The following is a 27,839-nucleotide window of genomic DNA, read 5'->3' as shown; positions in this document are numbered from 1 at the left end:
CAAGTGTATTTTCTGCAGAGAAACAAGTGACGACCCCGACATTCCTGTGACAAGCATATTATAAATCCTATATTTCCTTTTGTATTATTTATTAAAATTATTAAGACTTTTTCATCATGCTCTTATTAGAGCAGCCTGCATTCAAATGCTCTGCGATGCTCTGTTTTTTTCTATTTTATATGTTGCTTTGTATGTGTATTTCCTTGAATTCGACGTACAGGCAAGCTTGTGAAAGTGATTAGGAGACATTCCTTGTTTGGGTGTGATACATGGAGGCTGTCAGTGTCTTGTACTCTTCTCCTGTAGTAATATATCTTATCAGCAGGTGTGTGTCAAATGCTTGAATTGTGAGCGGGTTTATTAGAAGGGCCAAGAGGATGCCAAGCTATACTGGAAAACAGTTTCAACAAGAATGCATTGTTTAAGAATGATGTCACCGCAGGTTAGGTATATAAAAAAAAAGGCTTGTTTGGAACGTTAGACAAGAGGAATGAGGGCACACCCCGTTTTCTCCGAAATTGGTAATTCTGCAAATTCAAATGCCTTTTTCATACTGTATGCTGGTTCTGAAAGAGTTTTAAAGAGCTAACATCTGTTTAGGGCTCAATCCACAGCCTGAATAAAACAAACAAACAAACAAAAAAGCTGTCAGCTTTTGTAAGTGAAGTTTGATTTGCAGCCTGAAGCAGTAACTATGTTTTGTTTGTCCCGGGGGACGGGGGGGGGACAGGGGGGCATCAGAACATCAAAAAAAGTTTTGTAGCGAATGGAAATATTCTCCTTTGCATTCCTGAGATGATATGAAAAGACCGTGGATTTGCAGGCAGGCTGCAGTGCTGGTGAGTTTTTGCTCCAGCACAGGTTGCCAGTGGCTGGGGCTGCTTTTTTTCTGTAAGGAGGCAGGTGAGCTGACACAGCAGAAGGTGCTGATCGATGCAAGGATTGAATTATGGTTACAGTTTCCTTTCCGTAAAACCAAAAAAAAAAAAAAAAAAAAACAGTTTTTGTTTTCTGCTTGGTGGTTTCTAGATCGACATATCGCTGTCGATTTTTAAACGATTTAAATAGGCACATTTTTTATACTGTTAAAAACACACTAATAAAGAGACTTGCTCTCAGTGTTTGACGTGTTGGATTTCATAACTTTGCTACACAAAGGGTTAGGCTATAGCCGGGATTACATTAAAATTATAGCGCCGCTATGACCATTTAATATACAGCTGTGGCCAAGTGTCGCCCTTTAGAATGAACTAATTTGGCTTCATAAAGTCGAATGAAACCTACTGAATAATGTTACATTAACATATCAGGAGGCTATGTGGTCCAGTGGCTAAAGAAAGGGGCTTGTCGCCAGGAGGTTCTCAGTTCAACTCCCATCTGAGCCACCAGCTCATTGTGTGAACCTGAGCAAGTCACTTAACCTCCTTGTGCTCTGTCTTTGAGGTTGTTGTAAGTGACTCGGCAGCTGATGTATAGTTCTCACACCCTAGTTTTGTATCTTGTATAGCGCTTGGTGATGGTGGTCCACTATGAAAGGTGCTATATAAAGATTATTATTATACTGAGTTACATACCGCTTTGTAGTTTTCAATATGACAAACTGACATAAACTGAAAAATGTGACATTTCGAAATCTAACATGAAAAACTGTACTGCGAGTATGGCTTCGGGTAGACTTTTGTGATATCATTTTGTAGTTTCTTTGATTACATGATGTTGAATAAAATTATGGTCATATAGTTTGTTTTTTTTTTAAAAATGATGTCTCAATCCTAAAATTCTGGGGGATGCAAAACTTTGGCCATAACTCTAGACATGTAATTTCATTTCAGTAGAACTTTGGCAGTGCCTTAAAATTTTGATTGAATTCAGGGCTGCATGATCCAAGTGGTGGTATTCCGCTGTAGTGTACATGATTCCCGTTTAAGTGCACCCACGTGCTTCCATTTCCCATTGCCGGCAGAGCGGTTTTCAGCACACAGTCGTGCTATGATCTAATAAATACCTTTGCATTGGTTTGCTTTGCTGGCTTTCTTTTGAGGATTATATTTGGAAAACTGCCCTGGATTCCCAAGTTTCCGGTAAAAAAGAAAACAATGGACGAGCAATGCTGCCTTTGGCAGGCAAACTACTTTTTCACTTTGGGAGGCTATTATGTTCTCGGTCTCACAAAGCAGCTCTGATATAGTGCCAGATTAGAAGGCTTTTTAAAATTGTGAACCCAGTTTGGGTAATCTGCTAGGAGGCTTTGTTGCTGTTGTATTGTGGCGGGAGGGGTAGAAGTTCACAGACTACTCCCTGTGGAATAGCCCGGCTGTCTTGTGATAAAAGGGGTCTGATAAAAGGTGAGTTCAGCAGAGTTCGAGTAATGCGCGAATGCTGCGCTTGCTGTAAGGTATATTTCCTTCTGGAATGCCATTTGCGCTTTTAGAAAAATCAGCAACACTAAATTCAGAAATGTAATGACCAACAACAGAAGTGTAGCCACCATCGTTGGTCTGTGAAGTTAAAGCTGAAAGTGTTGCATCCATTCGAAGCTAGGCAGAGAACACCAGAAATAATTTCTGTTTCGGTTGCCAGGATTCAAACCAGGTAGAGTGCATCGTAACGGCTTCACACCTACCCAATTTAGATGGCACAGTTTACTAGTAACCTGCTTAAAGGGGTGCGTGTTGTGGTTGGAGCATTATCGGGGATCAGTAAGCAGCGTGACTGTTTGCACAGAGTTGGGTAGGGTTCTGCTTTTCAGAGGATACTGTTGTAGCCGGTTGGATCCCGACTATGCCACTCAGGATCTCTTCATGCTATACACACACAGCAAGGGAATATATCACGCCTGTGCATAAAGGGATTTTCTGTTTTGTTCATGATGATAAAGAAAATTGTTGCCACTGGAAATGAATAGAGTGAGCTCACTATATGGCCACTTTACTCAGCGAGGGGGCAAGCTGGAATGCTCCTACTGGGGTTGAATAGAACAGTTAGATCACAAGTAAAATAGCAGGGATAGTTTCGGGTGACCTCGATGGTTGATTGGTTGCAGAATTAGGTTCATATTGCAAGTAATTCAGCATCTGTACCTCCTGATTACCCAGCGTCGATCTCAGTGAAGGGAATGAAACGAGATTGCATTCATGCATGTTCACGCAAGGCTTGCTACAAATGAAGTCTAAACTGCAGCCACTTTCGAGTTGCTATACAACTGCGGCCAAAGGTTTTATAGAATGAACAAAATTTTGCTTCATAAGTTGAGTCGAATGAAACCTGCTGAATAATGTTACGTTAACATATTCAATTACATCCAGCTTTGTAGTTTTCCATATACTTAACGAAAAACTGCCAGAAATAAAAAAAAATTGACATTTTGAAATCTAATATGAAATACTACTGTGCTACTATTATGGCTTCCTTCCGGTTGACCTTGCGATATCATTGAGTAGTTTCTTTGATTATAAGATGTTAAATAAAATATCTAAATTATGTGCATTTAATTTATTTACAATGATGTCTCAATCCTAAAATTCTAGGTGATGCTAAAGTTTTGGCCAGAGCCGCAGAATTGTTGTGACAATGGATTTGATGGCAGTACATCTTAGCTGTGGCCGTAATGCATAGAATTGAGACAAATTAAAAAAAAAAAAACCTTTATGCATTTGTATTTCATGGTTTTAAAAGTCACTTGGTATGGTTTACATTCCCATGTGCTGAAATGAATGTAATTTCCCATCACCGTTATTTCTTAGAACAGAAAAACAGATGCGGTCTGATTGTAGCTACAAGCCTGCTGACAACCCGGAGTGCTTCTGAAGTATCTCAATTAATCCATCTAAAGAGAGCTGGCCTCATTATTTAGGCCAGTTTGACAAAGAAACAGCCCAGCAGAGCAAAATTAAAATACCAGTGCTGGAAGGCCTTGTGTGGACATGCCCTCTAAGTGTCGAATTTTGTATTTCTGCCAATTTGATGGAATTTTGTTTGAAAAAGCAGGCTTGAGTCTTTCCCCTCTGAACTGCGTACCTGCTTCTTAAATACATGCATTTAATCAAAACATAACTTGATGTTCCTTATATGAAAAAAGAACATTCTTATAACCAGTTGTTGTGCGTGGGACTGCTTAGTAGTATTGTGAATTCCGTTGGAAGCTGACCAAGTCTGCTAGGAGAGTCTGGGTTTTCCTAGCTGTATTTGTACTGAGCTGTGTTTTCGTATTGCATTTCTCTCTGCTGGACGATCCCTCATACTGGGAGCCGACTCCTGTTCTTGATCGTAGTTCAAAAGCAGAAACAATGTCAGCACAGTTAGCGGATTTTGGTACAAAGAGACCTTGGATTGTACAAAGCAAATAGAAATAATACTGAATTGTGTCACCCCAGGTCAAATGATTTGAAAATAATATTTAGTGAAACAAAATTAAGTTAAAGAAAAGTAAGTTCATCAGAAAAACATTTTAAAAGTGATTTTATAACCTGAGGAAACAATGACGTTGGCACGCGTAAATCAGGTGGGATTCAAAAGGGATTTTTTAATTTAAGAGTCAATCGTTGTGAGAGACAAAGGAAATGGCACTGTGCGACAAGTTACAGCTTGTTTGAACTAGAACGCTGGACACCCTGCCTGTAGTCCACCAATTTAAACTTGTTTTTCAATGGACTGTAATATGGATAATAATCTTTGACAACTGTTGCCAGAAAAGTAAACCGTTAACAGATCTGGTTCAATATGCCGCTGCTAGGATCCTTACCATATGTAAAAAACATGATCACATCACCCCCTGTCTTGCCCAGCTGTATTGGCTACCTGTAGAGTTCAGGATTACTTTGAAAATTCCCCTGCTTGCCTACAAGGCCCTCCATCACACAGGTCCAGAGTATCTCTCCAACCTGCTGACCCGCTATGTCCCTGCAGGCAAGCTGAGCTCCTCTGACTCAGTCCTGCTTGTTATACCCAAGCGAACGTGCACCACACTCGGAAAGCGCTCTTTTAGCTTCATGGCCCCGACTTTCTGGAACTCTCTCCCAGCTTTAGTGCGTGCAGCTCCCACAGTCGCTCGCTTCAAATCAACTCCCAAGACCTGCTTGTTCTCGCTTGCTTTCAATGTTCTTCAAGCCTGACATCTGTTATTAGCTGTTGTGTGAATTGCTATTTCAGGTTTAAAACTCCATCTTGTTAGTATGATTCTGTGTGACACACGCATCCACAGTGTTTAGAAGTCACATCCTAGCCTTGTATTTAATGTATTTGCATTGGGTTTTTTTTTTACTGTTTGTATTGAATGTGCTATGCCCTGTATTTCACTGTATGCATTGTTCCTCACTATCTTGTAAAGCGCTTTGTGATGGTGGGCCACTGTGAAAGGCGCTCTATAAAATACAGATTGATTGATTGATAGAGCTGGCTGAATTCCTGGAGAACAGTAGCAGCAATGAGACAGTTTTATCTAGTGGTTCACACAGAAGCTATGCCACTAATTGCAAAGGAACCTTAATGTTGAATTACATTACCTCGAGCCTCGGGGCGGGGAGGTGGAGGATAGTGAAGTGTGACCAAAGAACCCAGGCAAGCTTTAAACATGCATTCAAATTGATACACCTTCCATTACACAATGCGCGGGAAGGAGTGGTGAGAATGGGAATAAAGCTAATGGAGGATGGAGAACTCATTTAAACAATCTAGTAGAACATACAGATCAAAAGTATGTGCATTTAGCAGACACTGCTTTTGATTGGAGATATATAATCTAATTGTATTTGTCCCATATTTACAAAGGGTCAGTTACACAGTACAGTTCTGCAGCTGCATTGATATATATATATATATATATATATATAAAGCTATTGTTTCATCAACTTTTAAGACGAAAAGCTTGGCACCATTTAAGCACTTTGTATAAGGCTCTTGAAGGATTGATAGTTGGATGCTGGCTTGGCACGCACCCAGTATGAAGCACCGCCAAGGGGGTTCACAAGTAAGATATATATATATATCTGGGAACAATGGCTCTGGCAGGTTTGCGGGCACCGCAGTTTAACAACTTGGCTTCAACAGCATGGATACAAAGCTTCAGCAAGCTTGCCCGGGGCTGTGCTGTGGTGTTGTGTGTTCCATTGGAAGCTGGTCAAGTCTGCTAGGAGAGTCTGGGTTTTTCTAGCTGTATTTGTACTGAGCTGTGTTTTCGTATTGCATTTCTCTCTGCTGGACGATCCCTCATACTGGGAGCCGACTCCTGTTCTTGGTTGTAGTTCAAAAGCAGAAACAATGTCAGCACAGTTAGCGGATTTTGGTACAAAGAGAGCTCCCAGAGAGTCTGAAGCAAATAGATGTAATTGCTGAATTGTGGGGTTTCAGAGCGATATACGACGACATGAGAACCAGCGGGAATTGGAGGAAAAATAATAGCACAAGGAGTATTATTTCTGTAAAGAAAAAAAAAAGTTGAATGACTCAGACAAGCTTTCTCAGCCACCCCCCCCCCCCCAAGAGAAATGGCTTATCGCTCATTTTGATCTCCTTCAACATCCCTGTTTAAGATTATTTAACAGAAGCCTTTGCAGATTGCAGACAGAGATCTGCTGAACATGCACAGCCTTTACTCTTGAGGACACTCAAAAAAAAAAAAAAGATTGGGCAAACGTTTAGAATACAAGTCTACCACGACGTCTTTAACAAGCGTATTCTCAAGAGTTCAAATGGATTGGATTCGGTCAGGTTTCTTTCAGTGTTACTATAAAGTGTGTGTAGTACCGATTGAAAAAGGGATTGATTTTGCATCGAAAGACACGTCTTCCATGTAGCTCCCTTTTAGTCTGTCAGCCTATTTGATAAAGTGTTATCTTTCATATATACTAAGACATAACAAAATAGAATAATACACAGTGAAAGCATTGCAAAGCATAGGTAAGCATAGGTAAGCATTGTAAAGCCCAAAGACTTATGGCAAATCATATTGAAAAAGCATTGCAAACCAGGGTAAGCTATGGTAAATGAATAGGATAGCCATGGGGAACGCATGAGGAAACTTCAAATTTACTGTGGTAAACTTGTATAATTATTATACTGGTATATTAATTACAAAAAAGAACACAATGATTAGCTAGTGTTATATTCGAATGGAAACAGTCCCAGTCCCTTCATCACTGTTGATTAAGGGATTAAAGGAACATCTGTAATGTAGAATTAGAACGCTTTCTAACAGAGAGTTAGGTAGATAGATAACAAAGACAGAATTATACAATTGACAAAGTAGAAGGCAAATGTAGAAGTGATCAATTATTAGATATCATTTACTTTTAATTATTATTAATAATAATAATAATAATAATAATAATAATAATAATAATAATAATAATAATAATAATAACCCCATTTTGATCAGAGGCAGTAAAGAGTTCTCAAACTTTGCAACCTTGCACGTCTCTAATTATAGTGTCAGTCTCTACAGGAAGCAAGTGTTATTGATACAGTGCGTTCCTGTTCTAGCCCAAGGAACCCCACTTTGGCACCACACTCTGATGCCATGCTGGGCAGCAACTAGGGTTGTTAATAGGTTATAGTTTAACCATGTCTAATCCTAAAGTCTGCAAATCAAACTGACTCTAGATCTCTACTAGCAGCTTGCAATTGCTTTACAGAGTATAAAAGATTAATGCTGCATTCCAGGGGAAGATGTCAAAGAGCTAAATTCTCAAAGCATGAAATGTAGAAAGTATATTTTTCATTGAAAACAATGTACATTTTCTTCCATTGCTTCATGTGGGGAAAATCTTCCCTCTTCCCCATAGAAAGTTTTATTTATTTATTTATTTTTTTAAATCCATCAACCAGAAGGTCACTGGTTCAAATCCCACCTCTGCCACTGGCTGACTCATTGTGTGTGACCCTGAGCACTTCACCTCCTTGTGCTCTGCAGATGAGATGTTAAATCAGTGTCCTATTGGAAGTGACTCTGCATATAATGCACAGTTCACAGCCTGCCTCTGTAAAGCGCTTTGTGATGGTGGTCCACTATGAAAGGCGCTATATAAAAATAAAATATATATTGTTCTGAACCTTTAACTAAAATGCATTATACAGGAAATTGTAAACAGAGAGCTGTCTATTGATCTCCTAAGGGGCTAGACAAATCACACCTGTAATCGCTTTAATCCTTAGCCTCTTGCTTAATTACAGTATTTATTTATAGTAGAAGCTGTTTGATAGCACAGTGGTTGTGTAAGGTCACACAGTTAAGAGCGTGAGACAGTGTCTGAGCAGCTGATGTTTTGTCTTGTAATGTTGCTCTAAGCACAAGATCGAGAGAGAGAGAGAGAGAGAGAGAGAGAGAGAGAGAGAGAGAGAGAGAGAGAGAGAGAGAGAGAGAGAGAGGAGAGGGAGAGAGTGCAGTGCCTGAGTCTGTTTTATAAGGATCGTATATTAGGTTTTTACCTTTTTAAGCCTGTTTCAAGATATCAGCTATGCATGTACAGCTCTGGTCAAATGTTTTGCATCACCCAATTGAATAAGCTAATTTGTCTTCATAAAGTTGAATGAAACCTGCTGAATTATGTTACGTTGACATATTGAATTACACACTGCTTTGCAGTTTTCCACATACTTAATGATAAACTGACATAAATGGAAAAATGTGACATTTCGAAATGCAACACGAAATACTGTACTATGATTATGGCTTCCAGTAGACTTTTGTGATATCATTTTGTAGTTTCTTTGATTACTTGGTGTTAAATACAAGATCTAATTTATGTTCATGTAGTTTATTTTTTAAACAATGTCTCAATACTAAATCTTCTGGCCATAGCTGTATGTGTTTAGTGTGAAATATTATTATTAGTGTCTGTAGCACTGGCCGTGTTTATAACCTCCTAACGTTGCAAGTAGCAGCATGACTTCAGAGTAGCTGGTCAAGAAACTACTGGGCAGGAAGGTGAACATGACTGACCCCCGCACGGTTCAGCCACCATTAGCAGAGCAGACACGGGCTTGTTTATAGACCTCATCTCAGATACGAGAGGGGACGTGGCAGTGGAATGGGAAGCAGGGGGTGGGGTTTGGGGGAGATCGTTCCCGACACTTAAAAAAACAAACTGTGGGGAATGTAAACAAACCGGGCCATCAGCAACGTCTGTGGTTTTCCTGACAACGCAGAGGGCACAGAAGACTAAACTGCGGAACAATCTTGTTTACAGATGACAAGGAACTTCAGCGTAAAACTTAACACAATTAAAAAATAAATTTAAAAAAAACACCAGTGGATAACAGAGACATAGCTACCATGAGGTGAACGGGAGGGCAAGTTTGACTAACAGTGATACAGTCTGTTATGTTGCAAATAACACAGCAAAGAGCCACCATATTATAGAAAGATAAAAATCATTTTTACTGTAACAGTTTCCATGGTATTTCAGTACCTTAATTGAATTTGTTTTAGTAAAATTATTTGCAAGAGTTAAATGTAACAAACAAGATTTGCTAAAACTAATCCACAGGGTGGGGTCTTCAAAAAAAATAATAAATAAATACCCCACTCATTTTTCACAGTGCTTGAATCAACTCACAAACTCATAAACTCCTATACCCCCTGCCAACGACAAGTGCAATAAAAATGCTTTGTACAAGAGTTCTACAGCTGTGCACATTCACATAAAATGAGTCGCCAAGCTTGCAGCCCGGCCCTTATTTAGCTGAGCAGAGGAGTTATCTAGCAGCTTTGTGCTTTCGCAGTCTGAATGAAGGCATCTTTTATCACTAACGGGTGTGTGAGCGGAACTGTGTAAACAGCCAGGGGGTGCCTGCCAGAGGAACTGTTTGTTTAAATGCTGGGGGATAAGAAAAGCTCAACCACTGTAATGCAGTACAGCGCTGCAGTGTCTCCTTGAACTGGACGTGATGCTGAACCATCGGGATCCTTGGAGACCCGACTTGATGAAGCTTTGAGATTGAGCAGCACTGAATTGTGCCGAACATTAGAAACGAACCACAACAGCCCTGAAGTGCACTTTGTCGAGTTGTGTGTTTTTGCCTTTTGAGAAAAAGAAGCAATGCTAATTGAGGCTTTGCAGCGAGTGCCTTTATATGTTAGTTCAGCTGGAAAACAGTGCAGTTCAATGCGAAAACTGCAAATTCAAAGGCAGCACCGGTCCAGATATGGGATCTTAATAGTCTAGATCTAAATATACAATATATATATATATATATATATATATATATATATATATATATATATATATATATATATATATATATATATATATATTTTAAAAAGGTCCTAAACCATTAACCATTGTCTAAGATGTGTTTATACAGTAGGATGTTGCAGTTGAAGGTTATATATTTCATATAGCAGGGATGGCCAGCCCTGGTCCTGGAGAGCCGCAGGGTCTTCTGGTTTTCGTTCCACCCGAGTTGTCCATTACTTAATGAACCAATTATTTTCTTAATTGGTCAACACTAACTTTTCTTCCAGGTCTTTACCCGTTAATGATTTAAAGATAACCAGAAACCCTGCAGGACTGTGGCTCTCCAGGACCAGGGTTGGCCAGCTCTGTATTAGTTGGTATGTCTGTGGCTGGCTATGGCTGCTGAAAGACGCAAGGCACCATGGGAACTTCCGCTCTTTTTAATCCTGACTCCAGCACCAGCTGCACTTGTCTTCGGCTTTTGTCAATCAGAAAATGCAAATTAGTAGTGTGTTTGACTCAACCAAATACATTTTGCTGTATTGCGGCAGATTTAACACAAACCTTACTGAGATAGAAAGATATGGGGAGTGTAGTGAATAAGCCAGATTTCTCTTTAAAAGAGCATCACAATCTTTGACCAGCAATGGGAACAGGAGATGGAGCAGCTGAAAGAGATTTTAAAGGCAAGGGGGGTTTTAGCCTCAACAGTAGATTTTTACAGCTTGCCTTTTTTTGGGGAGGTAGGACTGTATCAGGTATCAGGCATTAAGAGATTATGATTTTGGTTTGGAACCTTAAAACTTGTTGCTCTTGAATGTTAAAAAAAAAAAAAAAAAAAATACAGAAAAGTTGTTTTCTTGATTCTGTTGTGTCTTGGTTGCTGTGGTGTCTGACCACCTGCATGCGATGAGAGAATGTGTCTGTTTACTGAGCTCCCCCCCCCCACGTGTTTTACAGACAGCAGGATCGTGATTTACGAAGCAGTCATTAATCACCAACGATTGCGCATTGAGAACCACACCCCTTTCCCGATGGGAGCAGGAGGACACAGGAAACTAAACAGTAAACGACAGTGACACTTAACCAGGCGGCCCTTCCAGTATGCCGATACCATGTGCAGTGGTTTTGCGGCTGTTATATCGATGGCACTAACTTGGATACAGATCAAAGACAGGACCGTGATGGACAATCTACAGTTTTTCTCAAGTCAGATTTCTCAGCCTTTAGGAAAGATCTGAGAATGTATCTGGTCTGCTGAGATTCAAACCTTCCTCGCATTGTGCACGGAAGTATCTATGTTCACTAACAGCAGGGGTCCCAGAGCGGCTCATCCAGTTAAAGCTTTGCCGCTGGGAGCGCAGGAGGAGTCACACAGCTTGGACGGCGCCAGGTCGTGTCCGGGCTGTGCAAAGAGGCCGAACTTTGCTGGGGACCCTGAGGAGGACGTCACATTGGCTCTGACGCTCCCAGGGTGGGGGGATGGGAAACAGTCAGGGATTGCTTCTCCTCATCGCGCAACAGCGAACCCTACTGGCCAGACACCGAGCGCATTCAGAGTGGATAAGAGGCAGGGCTGATCTCTGTTCTCCAGGATTGGTAGCCCCGCCCACTCTGAATTGCTCGGCGTAAAAGTGATTCTAGCTTTAGGTTGATGAGATCGGAGAATGCTTAAACGCCCTTGCATTGTGTTTGATGATGTTTGCTGTGGTTGTGTGAGCCTCTTGCCAGGTCGTCATTGTAAATGAGAATTTGTTCTCAATTGACTCATCTGGATAAATAAACGTTTTGATTGATTGATTGGTTGATTGATTGATTGAAGAAAGACAAATGTTTTCTTTTGGAGGCTTGGTGGTCTAATGGTTTAAGAGAAGGGCTTGATAGCAGGAGGTACCCGGTTCAAATCCCAGCTCAGCCTCTGTCTCACTGCATGCAACCCTGAGCAAGTCACTCAACCTCCTTGTGCTCCGTCCTTCGGATGAGGTCCTATTGTAAGTGACTCTGCATCAGTTGTTGATGCACAGCTCACCTCCTAGTCTCTGTAAGTTGCTTTGGATAAAAGAGTCTGCTAAATGACCCAATAATAATAATAACAAAGACATTCCTTTACTTGTAGAGCACTCAGATCTCAAATAAAATTATTTCTTAGTTTGAAATGATTTCTTTATGCTCCAGCAGAGCGCTGATTGCTGTGTTTTCTTCCTCTTTGCAGGGAGATATTCAGCAGCTTTTGATTCTAGAGGACCCCAAGGCAGCTGCTGAATACTGTGAGCACTACATTCCCGACTGCGATGCCGCCCTGCCCTACACCCTACAGGCAGAGGACCCCGCACCAGAGGTGAGAGGACTGCCAAGCTCCACTGAGCAAATGCAGAGTGGGAACAAGGAGCCCTCCAACTACTTTCAAATAAAAAGAAACAAGAAGAAAAAGGACCGTGGCTACAGTAATAACCAAAAGTTTTGCATCACCCTATAAAATTTTAGAATCGAGACATAATTGAAAAACCACTATAGGACCATCATTTAAATCATTTAATTTAATATCTTGTAATAAAAAATAAAAATAAATACAAAATGATATCCCATCACAAGCCATAATAGCAGTACAGTATTTCATGTCAGATTTCGAAATGTGTTCATTTTTGTCAGTTTTCCGTTATATGGAAAGATGTAAATTCAGCAGGTTTCATTCAACTTTATAATTCTATAGGGCGATGCAAAACTTTTGACCATAGCTGTATATGGTGTGGTTTTCCATATTTGTTTTAGGCTTCCTGTACTTTAACAATTATTTTTATTTTCTCTACAGAATCTAGTATTTACACTAACCTCGCCCTTTCCCGGTGTTGTCTCATGACTGCTTTCTTTTCAGGAGTTTGCAAGGATTGCAGTTATGAAGTATGGCTCTCCAAAAACCGAATGGAAGAAAATTTATTCCATTTAAAGATTGTGCTCTGTTTGTGTGTGTGTGTGTGACTTTTGCTAATTCCTATTTATATGTCTGTCTACCTGGACACGGTAAAAACTGTGTATCTTACAACATTAGCAACTTAGGGTGTTAAAAGTTTAGTTGCAAGGGTACAACGTTTAGTATTTTGCCTAAGCGACTTTCTAGAAATATGCAGGCTAAGTGTACAGGTGTCAGCCTAGTGTACAGTGTAGGCCAGTTTGTTTCGTATTCAGTATTTCATGCAGGAGGGCGTCTTAAGATTGGTTATAAACATTTCCAATATGATTCAAGTTGAAATGTTCAGGAAGTGCAACGGTATAAGGGGTTGGCAAAGCATCATGTGACAGGCTTGCTGCGGTCATGTGACGCATCATGTGACGCATCATGTGACGCTGCCCCTGTGTCCTCTTGCATGCTGGCCATGGTGTCTTGATGCTACACTTGAAATTCCACTGCTGCACAAACCCGGTCCTTGAGGTAAATACATCAGTGATTAAGACCTGGAAGGAAGTCAGACTGATTCAGTGAAATACAGGCTAGTGGAACAAAGACCAAAGACCAGGAGGGTTGATCATCCTACATTTAACGGCTGTATTCTCAATTCAAGAGACCGTGGCAAAAGGTTGGTTTTGTGCTCTAAATTTGGTCCAGCTTTCACCTTGCAAGGGTGGGGTGATTTTAAAAGCGGTAGAATGCATAGATCCCACAGGCATACAAAGTGCAAGAGAAAAATGTACTCTCAGATTGATTAGAAGTCATCTCGTCTGAATAAAAACCAGACCTGGTCCTCCCTGGTGTGTGTGTGTGTGTGTGTGTGTGTGTGTGTGTGTGTGTGTGTGTGTGTGTGTGTGTGTGTGTGTGTGTGTGTGTGTGTGTGTGTGTGTGTGTGTGTGTGTGTGTGTGTGTGTGTGTGTGTGTGTGTGGTTTAGTAAAGAACAGAAAACAAAGACAGGGTTGTCCTATTCAAAGAAACATCTTGCTCAGCATTTTATTGTGGACAGAGAGGGGGCGGCAAATCTGTAGGGACTAAGGTGGGGGGATGATTTTGAGTTTGCCATTTCAGTCTGTACCATCAAGTTAGCATCCATTTTACCAGAAATAGCTCCAAATACCAATCAATATCCAGGTTCAGGGGGTAGTCAAGACTAGTCCATCTGGTTCTATCAGACTATATATATATATATATATATATATATATATATATATATATATATATATATATATATATATATATATATATATATATATATATAGATAGAGAGAGAGAGAGAGAGAGATTTTGTTTTGGTCATGTTACAGTGCAGCTATGGCAATAAGATTTGCATCACCTTCAATTTCAGGATTGGGATATAATTTGAAAATAAATAAAAGTAACCATCATGTAATCAAAGAAACTACAAAATGATATTGCAAAAGTCTACCTAAAGCCACAGTTCGTCCTGTTAGATTTTGAAATTCTTGCCAGTTTCTTGTTCAGTATTTGGAAAACTACAAAGCCGCCTGTAATTCAGTATGTTAACTTAACGTTATTCATTGGACTTTATGAAGCAACATTAGTTAATTCTATAGGGTGATGCAAAACCTTTAACCAGAGCTGTGGGTGTAATCCCTGGCCTCTAATCAACAAAGACGTGTGCCTTTCACCTTTCAGGCTGGGTGGTCCATTATGATCTGTGCTCGGAGGTTTGTGTGACATCCTCTCGCAAACGCAAGCTGGGGTTCCTTGCCTGAGTAATCCTTTGAATATTTCATTGAAACTAAAATCAGTGCTTGATTACATTTTTTAAAACGATTGCTCTTTTGCGGAGTTCACTTACATGATTTTTTTTCTCTTATGCTAGTGTGTGGGTACCTGTTCACTCTACGAATCCTCCTGCTGTTACCTTACAAAGCTAAGATTCGGCTTGATTAATGCCGCTGTGCTTTAGCAGTTTCCCACCCAAAGCGGTCACATGTGAGATTGCACAGTTTGTATGGTATTTAAAGAGTAGGACTCTACAAACCCACCTGCATTTTTAACAGACTGGCCCCCCTGGCCTCCATTGTGTTGTTGACCGTGTTACCGAGGCCTGTGTCGCTCTTGCTTGTGTCATCCTTTCCTTTTCTTTGTTTGATGTGTTTTTGTTCCTTCTTTTGCTTCCGTCGTCCAGCTTTACTTGCAGAAGGGGCTGCAGGAAGCCCCCGGCAACCAAAAACAGAAAAAAGACAAAAAAAAGAAAAAAGACAAAAAAGGCAAAAGGTCTAAAAACAAGAGGGACAAATCCTCTGAGACAAAAACCGAGAAAGAGGGTAGAAAGAACAAACACGTGCTGGGTCCTGAAGAAGAAATAGAGTCACTGCTGCTGGCTGACACGCTGCTTGAACCAACAGTGGGGTCGCTTATAGCAACTACACTGCCTCCTGGAAAGATGCTGGAGGTCCTTGAGGAGGTTACAGCATTACCTGAACTGACAAACGATGCCTATGGGGCGGCTACACTGTTGCCCGAACTGGCAGTCGACGAGGGCATTGAGGTGACTACATCGCTGCCTGAACCGATGCAGGATGTCCTTGGCGTAGCTACATTGTTGCCCAAACTGGCAGTCGACGAGGGCATTGAGGTGGCTACATCGCTGCCTGAACCGATGCAGGATGTCCTTGGCGTAGCTACATTGTTGCCCAAACTGGCAGTCGATGAGGCCATTGAGGTGGCTACATCACTGCCTGATTTGATACAAGAGGCCCTTGTGGTGGCTACGCTGCTGCCCGAAGCGACGATAAACCCAGCTTCTGGGGAAGAGGTAGAAATATGAAAACAGCTGTAAAGCTAGAACTCCCAACCACATAGCTGTAGACAACCCTTAACGCTTCCTAACCATAGTACTCATTTACCTATCCCCTAACTGCCATCCACATCATACGATCACGGTAATAAAGCAGGGGTACCCCTTCACCTCCCTAGAGGTACTGTGACTGAGACAACAAGAGACAACAAGAGACGATCTCCTGTTAGAATTAGAGGAATGCATATACACTGTATACATGTATATCCAATACATATATAAATACTACATGTGAATATGCATTTATATATAGATTTATCTATATATTTATCTTCATGATACGATACAATGTGTTTTTAATAGTTTATAGTTTTATTTTAAAAAATTTAGATTTTAAATGGTTGCATTTTTTTTTTCTGATACTGTCGACCGCAACAAAACTTGTTGCAGAACCCCCCGCAAGTGTTTACAAAAAAAACACGCGGCTTTACCTTTGCTGCGTCTTGCACTGTCTGTAATATATTTTCAGACATAAAGGAGAGGTCATGCTGCGCTCCCTTCCCATTCACAGCATCCCCATTAAACCTAACATATCATAACCTGATAAAATCCCACAGTGTGAGTAACCCAGATGGAAGAGAGCCTAATCCGCTAACTGCAGCATTTATTAATAACTATTTAATTAAATAAATAATCATTAACATTTTTTTAGCACTCATAATAGGTACAAAGAAAAATGCATTTTCTTTGTGTTTTATAATTGTCAATGTATCTAAAAAGATACATTAATGGTGTGACCTGAAGCAGCGGACCCAAATTCACCCACAAGTAGAAACTAATCTTACAGGTCATGTCGCTAGTGTTTAACAGAGCATTCCAAACTCAATGTTGTGGAGGTGAAGTTTTCAGTTCACGCTATTCGCAGTGGGTTCCATGTGGACTCTTACATCTATCTTACAACACTAAAATAGTCTGGATCAATGACAGCTAATTTGGTTTAGTTTACAGTGTTTTTAAAGGGGCCACAGAGTATTGTATTAGAAACAGGCACAGTTGGCATATCATATGGAGATAATGCAATACAATAGAAATGTATTTTTATATAGCGCCCTCCCTTCACGCCATGGCATCCCAGAGCGCTGTGCAAAGTTAAAAACAACACAAGAGAGCTCATCTGTGCAACACACTCCAGCTACAACCACTCATATACAAGGGCATTCAAAAAAGCATGTTTTCAATCTAGACTTAAAATCAAACGTATCAACCTGCCTGATCTCAACCGGAAAAGAGGACAGGCGAGGAGCACACCAGGAAAAAGCTTCGGCTCCAGCTGATTTAAGTTCGGCAAATATCAACAAACAGTAAAGGTTAAACTTCTCTTAACAATGGAAAACTTCACCAACACAATTGATTGCAGCAGTAGTGGCAGCGAATCTAGTACGGCAGCTAACGACCGCTAGGAACTAGCAAGAGCGGTGTTAAAACAAGACTGAAAAGGAGAGTCCCTTATAAAAGCTTACCGCAGTAAAAGATTAGCAAAGTGTAATAAAGCAGAGGTAAGGCTGTACATCCCAGAGAGGCACAGTACAGCCTACTTAACCCCTTCAGGTATAAAAGGAATGGAGCACGTGTTGTTCAAACTTCTTAAAATCCATTCGAGATCGACTCAAGCATCACGAGAAGGGAACTGACCATTTGGATGACCAGATCCCAAGCAGTCAGTGTATTTTAAACCCTGTTTCGTGCACCTCACTGCAGAAAAATAGGAGCGTTTTTATTTGCGTGGCACACATGTCCTTGTACCTCAAAGGGTTAAAAAAAAACACGCAAAACCATATTAAACTGCACGGGAGCAAAACGACTGCGTAAATTTACTGCGGTAAACTTTTTCTTTAAGGGAAACGTTGCAGATTTAATTGTGCTCTTTCTGTTCAGGATGAGGAGAAACCCAAGCGACCAAAGGCGGAGGAGCTGGAGGAAGACTACTACTTCAGCGAGTACGATAACATCCCCGTGTCCACTGTGACAGCGGGGCCCAATGTCACTGAGGTATGGACACGCTGCTTAGGGGCTGGTGCGGTTAGCCTCTATCCCAGCCGGGATGAGGCACAGCTGGGTTCTTTATTAAAGCAGCAGGGTTCACCAACATGGCAATTGACTACATCATTTAACAGCAGGGCTTAGCAGAACAGTTTGGTATGGGCCTTGGCAGACAGTAGCCTGAATCACCAGTAACCACAATATATCAAGTACCATATTACATGAAGTCAGTTTGCCCCCGAAATGAGTCTTACAAGCAGATTATTTTGGCATGGTTAGTATAAGAATGATTTGGTCCCAGTGCTTTTGATCACTATATGTGGTTGATTCTTATATCAGTGATTCTTATAAACTAACTGCACTGTGTATCATTGATTTTTTTTTTAATGAATTATTCACACACACACACACACACACATACATATATACATATATACACATGTATATTTAATCTTGACATTTTCTATTGATCGATTGAGCGATCTACGCTATTGATTAATCACACCTGTTTGCTAGTGATATGAAATTGTATTGAAATACAAACCGTTAACATAAATTATCATTTACTGCACGTTTCATAAGGCCAGCTAATGTTTAACCTACATATATTAAAACATTTATGATGTCAATATATTGAACACAGTCTTTCAACAGCATCAGCCGGTACAGAGCCCTGGGTAAAACCTCTAAAATCGAAGCAGGAAAAGGCGCCGCTGTCTCTTTCTCAAGCAGGATAAACACAAGATGGGCTAGTTACTGAGTGGGCAGCAAAGTAACAATCTGTTTGGGAGAGAAGACGTCAGCCCATCCCTCCATCGCTGGGTTTTGCGTTGCTCCCCCAGTTGCTTTTGGCTTCATTAGTGGGTTTTTTTGGTGCACATCTGTGAACCTTCCTTTAAGTGTTATTCTGGTTTAATGTATTTGGAGTCCTGGATGAACGAACGGGCGAGGTCTGGATCCAGAGGGTGGGTGGGGGAAGTGTTTTAACAAGTGCTTTGTGCTCAGTGAGAGCTTTTAACGCATGTTCTCAGCAACAGTGCTGAGACTGGATAAGATGAATCCTGTATCGGGGGATGTCTGCTTTAGGTGAAGCAATGCATGGCCATCTCTGCTGTTCAGTTCCATCGGTCATGGTCATCTGCTGTATATTTTCCCTTGTTGTGGTATCCTAGCATTGGGAGTAATGTAAATGATTGCATACTGGGTGTGCAAATCCATGCTATGAATATAAAGTGAACAGGATGGAAATAGGGGACTTTGAAAAGGATCTCGGGGTTATAGTGGAGTCATCATTACAAGCATCTCACCAGCGTGGTGAGGCAATTACATAGAATGTAAGGCTATAATAGCAAAAAGCACGGAATACAAGTCTAGGGAGGTTATGCTAGGATTATACAATGCCCTAGCTAGACCCTACCTAGAATACTGGGTGCAGTTTTGATCACCTCACTACAAAAAATACATCACCGCACTTGAGAAGGTACAGAGAAGGACAGCTAGGCTGATCAACATGAGCTATGAAGAAAGATTGAAAGAACTAAACCTCTAAAGCCTAGAAAAAAAGAAAGTAAAAGAGGGGACTTGATTGAAGTCTCTAGAATCATAAATGGTCTAGAGAAAGTTAACCTAAGACTTCCAATTTAGCACAGAGAGAACAAGAGGGTGTAAATGATAACAGAGTAAAAGTTATCAGATAAACAGTAGGTAGGAAGCATTGTTTTACACAGAGAGTTATAAATGCATGGAATAGCCTGCCAGGTGACGGGTCTAAAACACTAGGAACATTTAAAACAAAGATTCTGTGCTTTTAAATTAGTCCCGTCCCCTGTCCCCTCCTCAGTAGGGGAGGGGTGTGCTAAAAAGGGACGAGCCTCGATGGGCCGAATGGCCTTGCCTCATTCTCAAACTGCTCCTATGTTCTTGTGAGTACTGCTGGCGTGTGAGTGATGTGGGTCGTGCCGTCTCTGCCTCTTTGCAGGAGGGGTTTGAGTATGAGGAGGTGGGGCCCGAGGACCAGGACAGCACCTACGAGGTGAAGGAGTACGAGGTGAATGAATACGAGGAGTATGTAGAAGGCGAGTACGAGGATCGCTACGGGCCTGTGGAGCGAGAGGAAGCGGAGACCAAAGATTATGACGTACGTACAGCGGAGATGAGGAGAGGGTTTTCATCTCTGTGTACTTCTAATAGGAAACAGACATAAACAGAATGTGTGTGCGTGCTTGTGTGTGTGTGAGTCTGTAAAATGAAGAAGAAAAGTAACTCATAAACTCAAAACTCACTATTTTAATAATTAGCTACAGCGTTTCGGTTTCTGACGTTTTTCAGATCGCGTGGTGGAAATAGCCAGGCAGACTGCTGCTGCCGTTGTATAAGTTTGAAGTTTGGGTTAGGGTTAGGGTTAGGGTAAACGTTGCAGCTGGTTAGGAAAATACTGAGTTGACAGTTTGTCTGTGACTTTTCTTCTTCATGACGTTTTTCGAGTGATTGATGCTGAGTATGCTGTTGGACCCTGATTCTCCTTGGATACATCGCTTCTGGTCTTGAATTCTCTGTACTCTGTGTGTCTATATCCACAGTGAAATTGGAGTATTGTGCAGTAAGCAGGTCAAAGCTGACATTAACAGCATACTAAATTGAAATGCATTGTTTTTTTTTTTCTCTTCAGGATTCTTACCTTTATTGTCTTTGTGTTCTTTTATTTAGGAGACAAAAAGACCACCTGAGAAGGGAGAAAAGGGAGAACCAGCAGTAATTGAACCGGTAAGGAAGCGATATTGAGTCCCGCACTTGCAACAAACAATGCAATGACAAATTTGAAAGCGCCTTCACAAAGGGACTGCCTCAGGGAAACCTGCTTCAATGCACACAGTGTTAGTTATCTGTATTGTGTACTAATGCAACAAAATAGAGCAGGCATCTTTTAAAAAACACACTTTTTTTCAAAAGTATGATAGATAAAATAGTTTGAGACCGAGGAGTTGCATGACCATCTGCATTCCGTTCAGACAGAAAGCACATCTGTTTGCGATTTTTAAGTATCATTACAGTATATTTGTTTCATTTGAAATGACTTTTTAAAAAAAAATCTAGTGTCACATTTATAATTTCTGGAGTTGCATTTGGCAGAATTGAAGACTGGAGACAGAATAGTCTCCACAAGGCAGTGGCAGCGTGAGTTTCCACATGCCCAGGGTCTCGAGCCTCAAGCCCTCAAGCCTGCCCTGTCCTGGAGAGCAGTCTCGGGGCCTGTCCACGCTGCTTATAGCCCCCTCGGAGCTGATATGAACCCTTCTGTTCTTCTCCTTAGGGAATGCTGGTACCGGGACCTCCTGGCCCCCAAGGACCCCCGGTAAGTTCCCATCCCAAGCTGCACCTACCCCTAGAAATAAGTGGGTGATGCAATCCAGCTGGATTCCATGGTACTGCAAAATGCTCTAAAAATCCAGATTTTACTTTTTGCAGTATTTGGCTGATCAAGTCAACTCCTATCCAGATTTCTTACTAATTAAATTAGTGTTGCACCACCGCGGTCGGTCAGTGTAAAACACAGATAAAGACAGGCACGTTAGTTGGTGTTCTCGTGTAACAGTGCGCACCATAGAAAGGGTTAACGATCACTGTGACGCTTGCTCTTTTTCAGGGGGAACCTGGCACCCCAGGACCAATGGGATACCCTGGCTTACCTGGGGACACCGGAGACTTTGTGAGTAGCGATTTTATCAGAGCTGAACGTCTGATTGAAAAATGCATTGCAATTCCAGGCAAGGAAATAACAGTCCTATTGCACAGCGGTTTCACCCATTCCAGGTTTTACAATGAGCTTGATTAGCCACAGTGTACAGGCAACAAGCTCAGGCGTGTCTCTCTCTATATTGATTCTAAAAGAGCGTGCTTACTTTCAGTTGCTAAAAGTGAGGTTTTGCGGCAAGATTTCAACATCTTATTTGTAGTGTGTTTCTATTTATTGAGGGGGGAGAGAGGGATCGAGTTTCTTGCTCCCTCAGACTAGTTCTTGTCTAAAAAACAAATAAAAAACAATAGCCTGCCTGCCGCACCAGCATATGGGTTGTATTTGTCTAACAGACACAACTGTGGTGGGACATGAGCAAGCGCTATTGTTATACAAACACGTGTTGAAACTCACTTTCTACTTACAGGGTCCATATGGATCCCATATGGTACTCATATGGTGATATCATACACAGTGAGTTTTGAGACAGGAGTTCCTTTTGGTGCGTGGCAGAAATTCAGCGCCAGGGTGCTGTGTTTGATATGCACAGACCTTATTCGTACTCAACCCTACAGAGAAGGGGAATCCATGTCTGGTCATGCTGTTCAGCTGTTAGGTGCTTCCCTATTCCAGAACACGCCACACTGTGTGAGGGATGGGGAGAAGAATACATTAAAAGCTATATTAAAATTAAGACCAGACTTTATGACTGTAAAGAGGATGGAATAACAAAACAGAGCGGGCCAGTTAACAAGTCTTGGTCATATGTTTGCCCCAGTATAATTTGTATTTCCATATAAGACTCTGAAACAGTTTTATTAGCTATAGTATGGCTTACAGAGTTACTTGGTGTTGGCAAAGCTAACTATGTTGGATGGCTAACTAAGGCCCTGGCCAAAAGTTTTGCATCACCCTATAGAATTAGCACATTTTGCTTCATAAAATCAAATGAATCCTGTTGAATGTTACGAAAAACTGACACACAAATTGGAAAATGTGGCATCTGGAAATCTAACATGAACGACTGTACTGTTATCACGGCTTCCGGTAGACTTTTGCAATATCATTTTGTAGTTTCTTTGATTGTTGATGTAAAACAAAAGATCTAAATAATGCTCATCAAAACCCTAAAATTCTAGGCAATGCAAAACTTTTGACCGTAGCTGTACATTTCCTGTTAACTATTTTAAATAGCTGCATGTTTTTTGCTAAACAAAGTAGGCACGTTCTGCTCAAAACGACCTTGGACAAAAAATATGTGTCGCAGGGTTCCCAAGTGGAGCATCCGGTAAAGGCACGCCGTGTGGAGTGCAGGACGCGCCCTATATATATATATATATATATATATATATATATATATATATAATATATATATATATATATAAAATTCCATTGCCGACTGTGGACGGGAGCTTCCATGGGGCTGCGCACAATTATTTACTCTTCCAAAAAAAAAAAAAAAAAAATAATAATAATAATAATAATGTTACTGTATCAAGTTAAATAATGAAATCACAGGCCAACAGCTTTGTTTCTGCAAACTTTTTACCTGCAGTACTTGTTTAATCCAGAAGGGGGTACTGTTCAGTAAACCACAGAATAAAGAACTCTAAATAGACTGCAGCTGGGCTCCCACTACAGCACCCACTGCTGGTTTGGAGCTGCTACTGCGCTCAATTCACGGCCGGTCTTCACAGCCGCTGGGATTGTTTTACTGGTCTAAACAGTGCTGGATATTAATTTACTTTATTTCTAAACCTGAACAAAAACAAGCGGTTTGAGTCTTACAGCAATACTAAAAAGCAAACAAAAAAAATAAAACCCCCGACATGAAAGTCACCTTTATGTTAACGCAGCCCGCCGCCCGCACTAGTGTTTGACTATGTTTAATATAATACATTTATTCTGCAGTTTTGTATAAACTCTCAAAGCTTGAATCTGTTTCAGATACCTGTTCTTTATTATGAATTTGGAGGACAAAAAAGAATGCTAATATATATTGCATGTACCGTGGATATTGAGAAATTATCCTCACTGAAACATGTTCTTGATTAGCTGATACATCTATCTATCTATCTATCTATCTATCTATATATATATATATATATATATATATATATATATATATATATATATATATATAATATATACATACCAGACTTGCAAAATATCAAATAAAAATATTTTGATCATGATTTTGCTGAGATTAATTTTTTATATATGTATTTAAAATAAGCTTTTGAATGTAACCTGATTCAAATATACTTGGATTTTTAATCAGCTTTCAAACCAAAGTTATATAAATAATTTGTACAACGCTACAGAAATAAAAGACCTGTGAAATAATTCTGTACATCAGGTTGATTTATTTCGGACGTCATTTACACATAAGGGGTCCTTTGCATCGTTCTGAAAAAGTAATTTATAAATCCAGTCATATAAACGAACATGAACATGGTCATACATCTCAAGCAGCGTCTGTTTGAAGATATAGATATTTGTCATGCACGCTGCATTGTGAATGTGTCTCTTAGATCAGCTTTGCCTCACCTTGAGTGCTTATAGTAAATATGCAAGCCCCGTTGAGGAATGCCTTGTCACGGCTTCCTTCTTTTATTAGCAGTGCTGGAACAACTACCACGGGAATAGCTTTAGAGCTGCTTTCTCCAGGGAGGACCTGGGGTTTGACAAGACAGAGAGTACAGTGCTATCAGATGAAATTCTGCAGCCCTGTGATTTATGGGCTCTGATAAGGGATATGTCAAGACGATCTCTGTAGCTGGTGCTGGAGGAAAAGAACAAAAAATTAAAATCCTACAGCCTAGGGCTGAATGACAGACCATCTGGAGAAGGCTCTTACCGTACTGTCTCGTTTTTATTTATTTATTTGTTTTTTTGGAATTTGGCTATTTTCATTCCAGGGAGCGCGCGTCTCTCTGTTACGGCTGAACTGTTTTTTGTTGACAGTGAATGATGTAGCCCCACAGCATCACGCAATGTTGAAAACGCGATTCTCTTACACTGTGTTTTGTCACGATCAGGGACCCAGGTGATCACTTAAATAACTAGGGACCTGGCTGGGAATGAAAGAGCTGCGATGGGAATCATTAAGTGATTATACTAATGAATAATAGAAGTCCGTTCTGTCCATCCAGGCCCTTTGTAGCAAACCATGTGCCCCTACTAAGGTGATCTGATTTACCAGGACAGAATCGAATTGTTTTTGTTTTACGTTCCTGATTTTTAAGACATTACTGCTTGACGTGGAAGCAATGCATTTACAGCTCTCTGTGCAAGACAGGTACAATAATTCCATCTCTTCAGCCTAGAAAAAAGAAGAGGAACAGAGGATTTGATTGAAGTCTTTAAAATCATAAACGGTAGATAAAGTTAATCCAAGCACAGTAAAACTGAGTTTAGAGCAGCAGGCTGGAAGCACTTTCTTTTTACACAGAGAGTCATAAATGCATGGAATAGCCTGCCAGGTGACGGGTCTAAAACACTGGGAACATTTTTAAAATGATTCTGTGCTTTTAAATGAGTTCTGGTTGGCTCAGATAAAGTTAACCCAGGTGCTGGCAGATGCGTCTCAGGTGTCTGGAACTCAGATCCCCTACAGCCATCCATTAGAGTTCATCCTGCATGTCTTTACCTGTGCGTGGTCATTGCTAATACAGTCTGACAGACCTAATCTCTGTCTCTCTCTCTCTCCCTCTGTCTGTCTCTGTCCCTCTCTGTCTCTCGCTCCCTCTCTCTGTCTGTCTCTCTCGCTCTCCCTCTCTGTCTGTCTCTCTCGCTCTCCCTCTCTGTCTGTCTCTCGCTCTCCCTCTCTGTCTGTGTCTCTCCACCCCCCCTCGTCTAACAGGGACCTGCTGGACGCCCGGGCCTTCCTGGGGCTGATGGGATACCAGGTCCTCCAGGGACTATGCTGATGTTACCGGTACGTTCCACCTAAAATGATATATAGACATATGGAGAATAAGGCTGATCACATGTGGAATTTTCAGTTTATATGATTTTACATTCTACATAAGTATTACACAGTGTGCTGTCTGCTATTTGGAATTTAAAATACAATGCTGCTGATGCAATGCGGGTGACGTCATCTCTTTCTCCCCCCTCCCCTCACAGTTCCAGTATGGAAACGATGGTCAGAAGGGTCCGATAATTTCTGCTCAAGAGGTTCAAGCTCAGGCTATTCTCCAGCAGACCAAGGTGAGGAATCGTTGCACCTCTCTCCCCCAGCCACCGTGGTGTTGAAGCTCCTCCAAGTCTTCGCATTCGAGTCACACGCAATCTTTTTTCATTTTTATCCTCTGCTACACCACCACAGAATAGAGAAATAGGCTGTTAAGAGCTCAAGAGCCTCCCTTTTTCTTTCTCTGCTCCACCAGCACAGAGCAGAGGGAGGCTGTTAAGAGAATATAAGAGCCTCCCTTTCTCTTTCTCTGCTCCACCAGCACAGAGCAGAGGGAGGCTGTTAAGAGAATATAAGAGCCTCCCTTTCTCTTTCTCTGCTCCACCAGCACAGAGGGAGGCTGTTAAGAGTATAAAAGACTTCCAAATCTCATGAATCTTTGCCAAAGAGTTTGCACAGGAAGTTCTTCTTGCTTGCGTACGTTGATTTATCTACGCAGACAGCTAGGAATCACCTGTACTAAATGTATAAGTATCAGGATGTTAAATTCTAACACATTTTCTGTTGTCCCTGTAGCTTTCTCTGAAAGGACCTCCTGGGCCGATGGGGATGACCGGGAGACAGGGGCCTCTGGTACGCACACTGCTCCATGCTTTCACCATGTGATAACATACCAAACACACAGACACACCCGCAGCGCTGTGGGACGATGACATTACCCTGTGATAGAGGACTGAGTGAGATCTGTCAGCAGTGGACATAGAGAAGCTCCACAGTAAAATTAGTTAAGCAGTATGATTTAAAAAAAACAGACCTGTCCATGCACAATTTAAGGGATCATTTTCTTTCGATAACCTCTCCTTGCTTCTTTTTAAAAATCAAATGCACTCAATTTACTAAAAAAAATAAACTGTTGTGGGTTATCGTGTGAGTGTTTCCAACATCTTTTCTTTACAGTACCAGAAAATAGTTTTTGGTTATTAAGCAGGTGAATCTATAATTGGGCCTTGTCAAGTAACAAAAGAAGAATCAGTCCGCTCTTCAATTGAAATGTGAATGTAGATTTTAATAACAAGAGTTTAATGTGTCCCTTATCGAATGCCTTCACGGTCGTGAAAACTCAGTCGAATGGAAATCGCAAGCTTGAGTGTCGTGAGACCCTGACGATGAAATATGCAGTGTGGGTCTTTCACAGTTCACTGCCTTTAATCGTTGGGGATTTCTGAAGGCCGTTTCCTCTCCTTCGACGAAGTTCAAAGGAAATAATCTTCAAGTGCCGTGGACAAATCTGCACTAATTAAGTCAGTTGCTCCACGAGCAGAAATCGTTTTGCTTTGATAAGCTTGGGTGGTATAACTTCCAACAAGCGTTTCTGTGGTTTTTTAAAAATATTTTCCCTTCTTACAGTGGCTGTATGCTTTTGCTGTGTTGCTTTATTAGCTAGACGTTTACAAACTGGAGTGATTAACTCTTTCTCCAGCACTGTGTTTTCAGTTTTTCAAGCCTGCGTTTGTTTGTGTATTTATTTTCAGGGTCTCCCTGGAGCTTCCGGTCAGAAGGGAGACTCAGGTGATATGGGACCCCAGGTAAGTGATTCTCATTAAAAAAGATCATCAATATGAAGTTAATTAATTCTAATCTTTTGAAACCATCGCTGTGCTTTAGGGTAAAAAATGTGAAGCCTTATACCTCCCTAACACTACACCGGGTCAATATGACAACTGCCTTCATTTCGCACCAATCCTCACCAAGCGATACGCTTACAGCCACGTGCAGATGTTTCGGATAGCATTTGGCTGCAATCCGATAACCGTTCGATTTTTATATGAGTATTTGTAACCTCTCCAGTCCTCTCTAAACGTGATCAATGCCAGTTAGAGCTAATGCAATCACTTATCGAACTCCGTGGATTTGAATTTGCGAGCCTTAATCAACTATTAATAATATTATTTATTTCTTACCAGACGCCCCTTACCCAGGGCGACTTGCAGTTGTATACCAAAATAAAATACATATCAAGAATTACAGTACAATTAAGAGCAAA

At 40.9% G+C, this 27,839-nt stretch overlaps 1 protein-coding gene across 2 annotated transcripts in view; it reads left to right on the top strand.

Moving 5' to 3' along the window:
- col5a3a (collagen, type V, alpha 3a) overlaps positions 1–27,839 on the top strand; it is a 112,144-nt gene that overhangs the window by 29,005 nt on the left and 55,300 nt on the right. Inside the window, exons 6-16 of one of the 2 annotated variants that reach the window (XM_041235632.1) lie at positions 12,385–12,510; positions 15,273–15,902; positions 17,820–17,933; positions 19,903–20,061; positions 20,631–20,687; positions 21,235–21,276; positions 21,568–21,630; positions 25,523–25,597; positions 25,789–25,872; positions 26,372–26,428; positions 27,328–27,381. In XM_041235632.1, coding sequence (XP_041091566.1) covers positions 12,385–12,510; positions 15,273–15,902; positions 17,820–17,933; positions 19,903–20,061; positions 20,631–20,687; positions 21,235–21,276; positions 21,568–21,630; positions 25,523–25,597; positions 25,789–25,872; positions 26,372–26,428; positions 27,328–27,381 — 1,461 coding nt within the window. The remainder of the gene's footprint in view (positions 1–12,384; positions 12,511–15,272; positions 15,903–17,819; positions 17,934–19,902; positions 20,062–20,630; positions 20,688–21,234; positions 21,277–21,567; positions 21,631–25,522; positions 25,598–25,788; positions 25,873–26,371; positions 26,429–27,327; positions 27,382–27,839) is intronic. The other variant, XM_041235633.1, reaches the window with a different exon arrangement.

Source organism: Polyodon spathula, chromosome 38 (genome assembly GCF_017654505.1).
Source record: "Polyodon spathula isolate WHYD16114869_AA chromosome 38, ASM1765450v1, whole genome shotgun sequence".
Classification (NCBI taxonomy): Eukaryota; Metazoa; Chordata; class Actinopteri; order Acipenseriformes; family Polyodontidae; genus Polyodon; species Polyodon spathula.
Note: the sequence above shows the minus strand (reverse complement) of the source record. Positions and strands in the feature narration are given on the sequence as shown.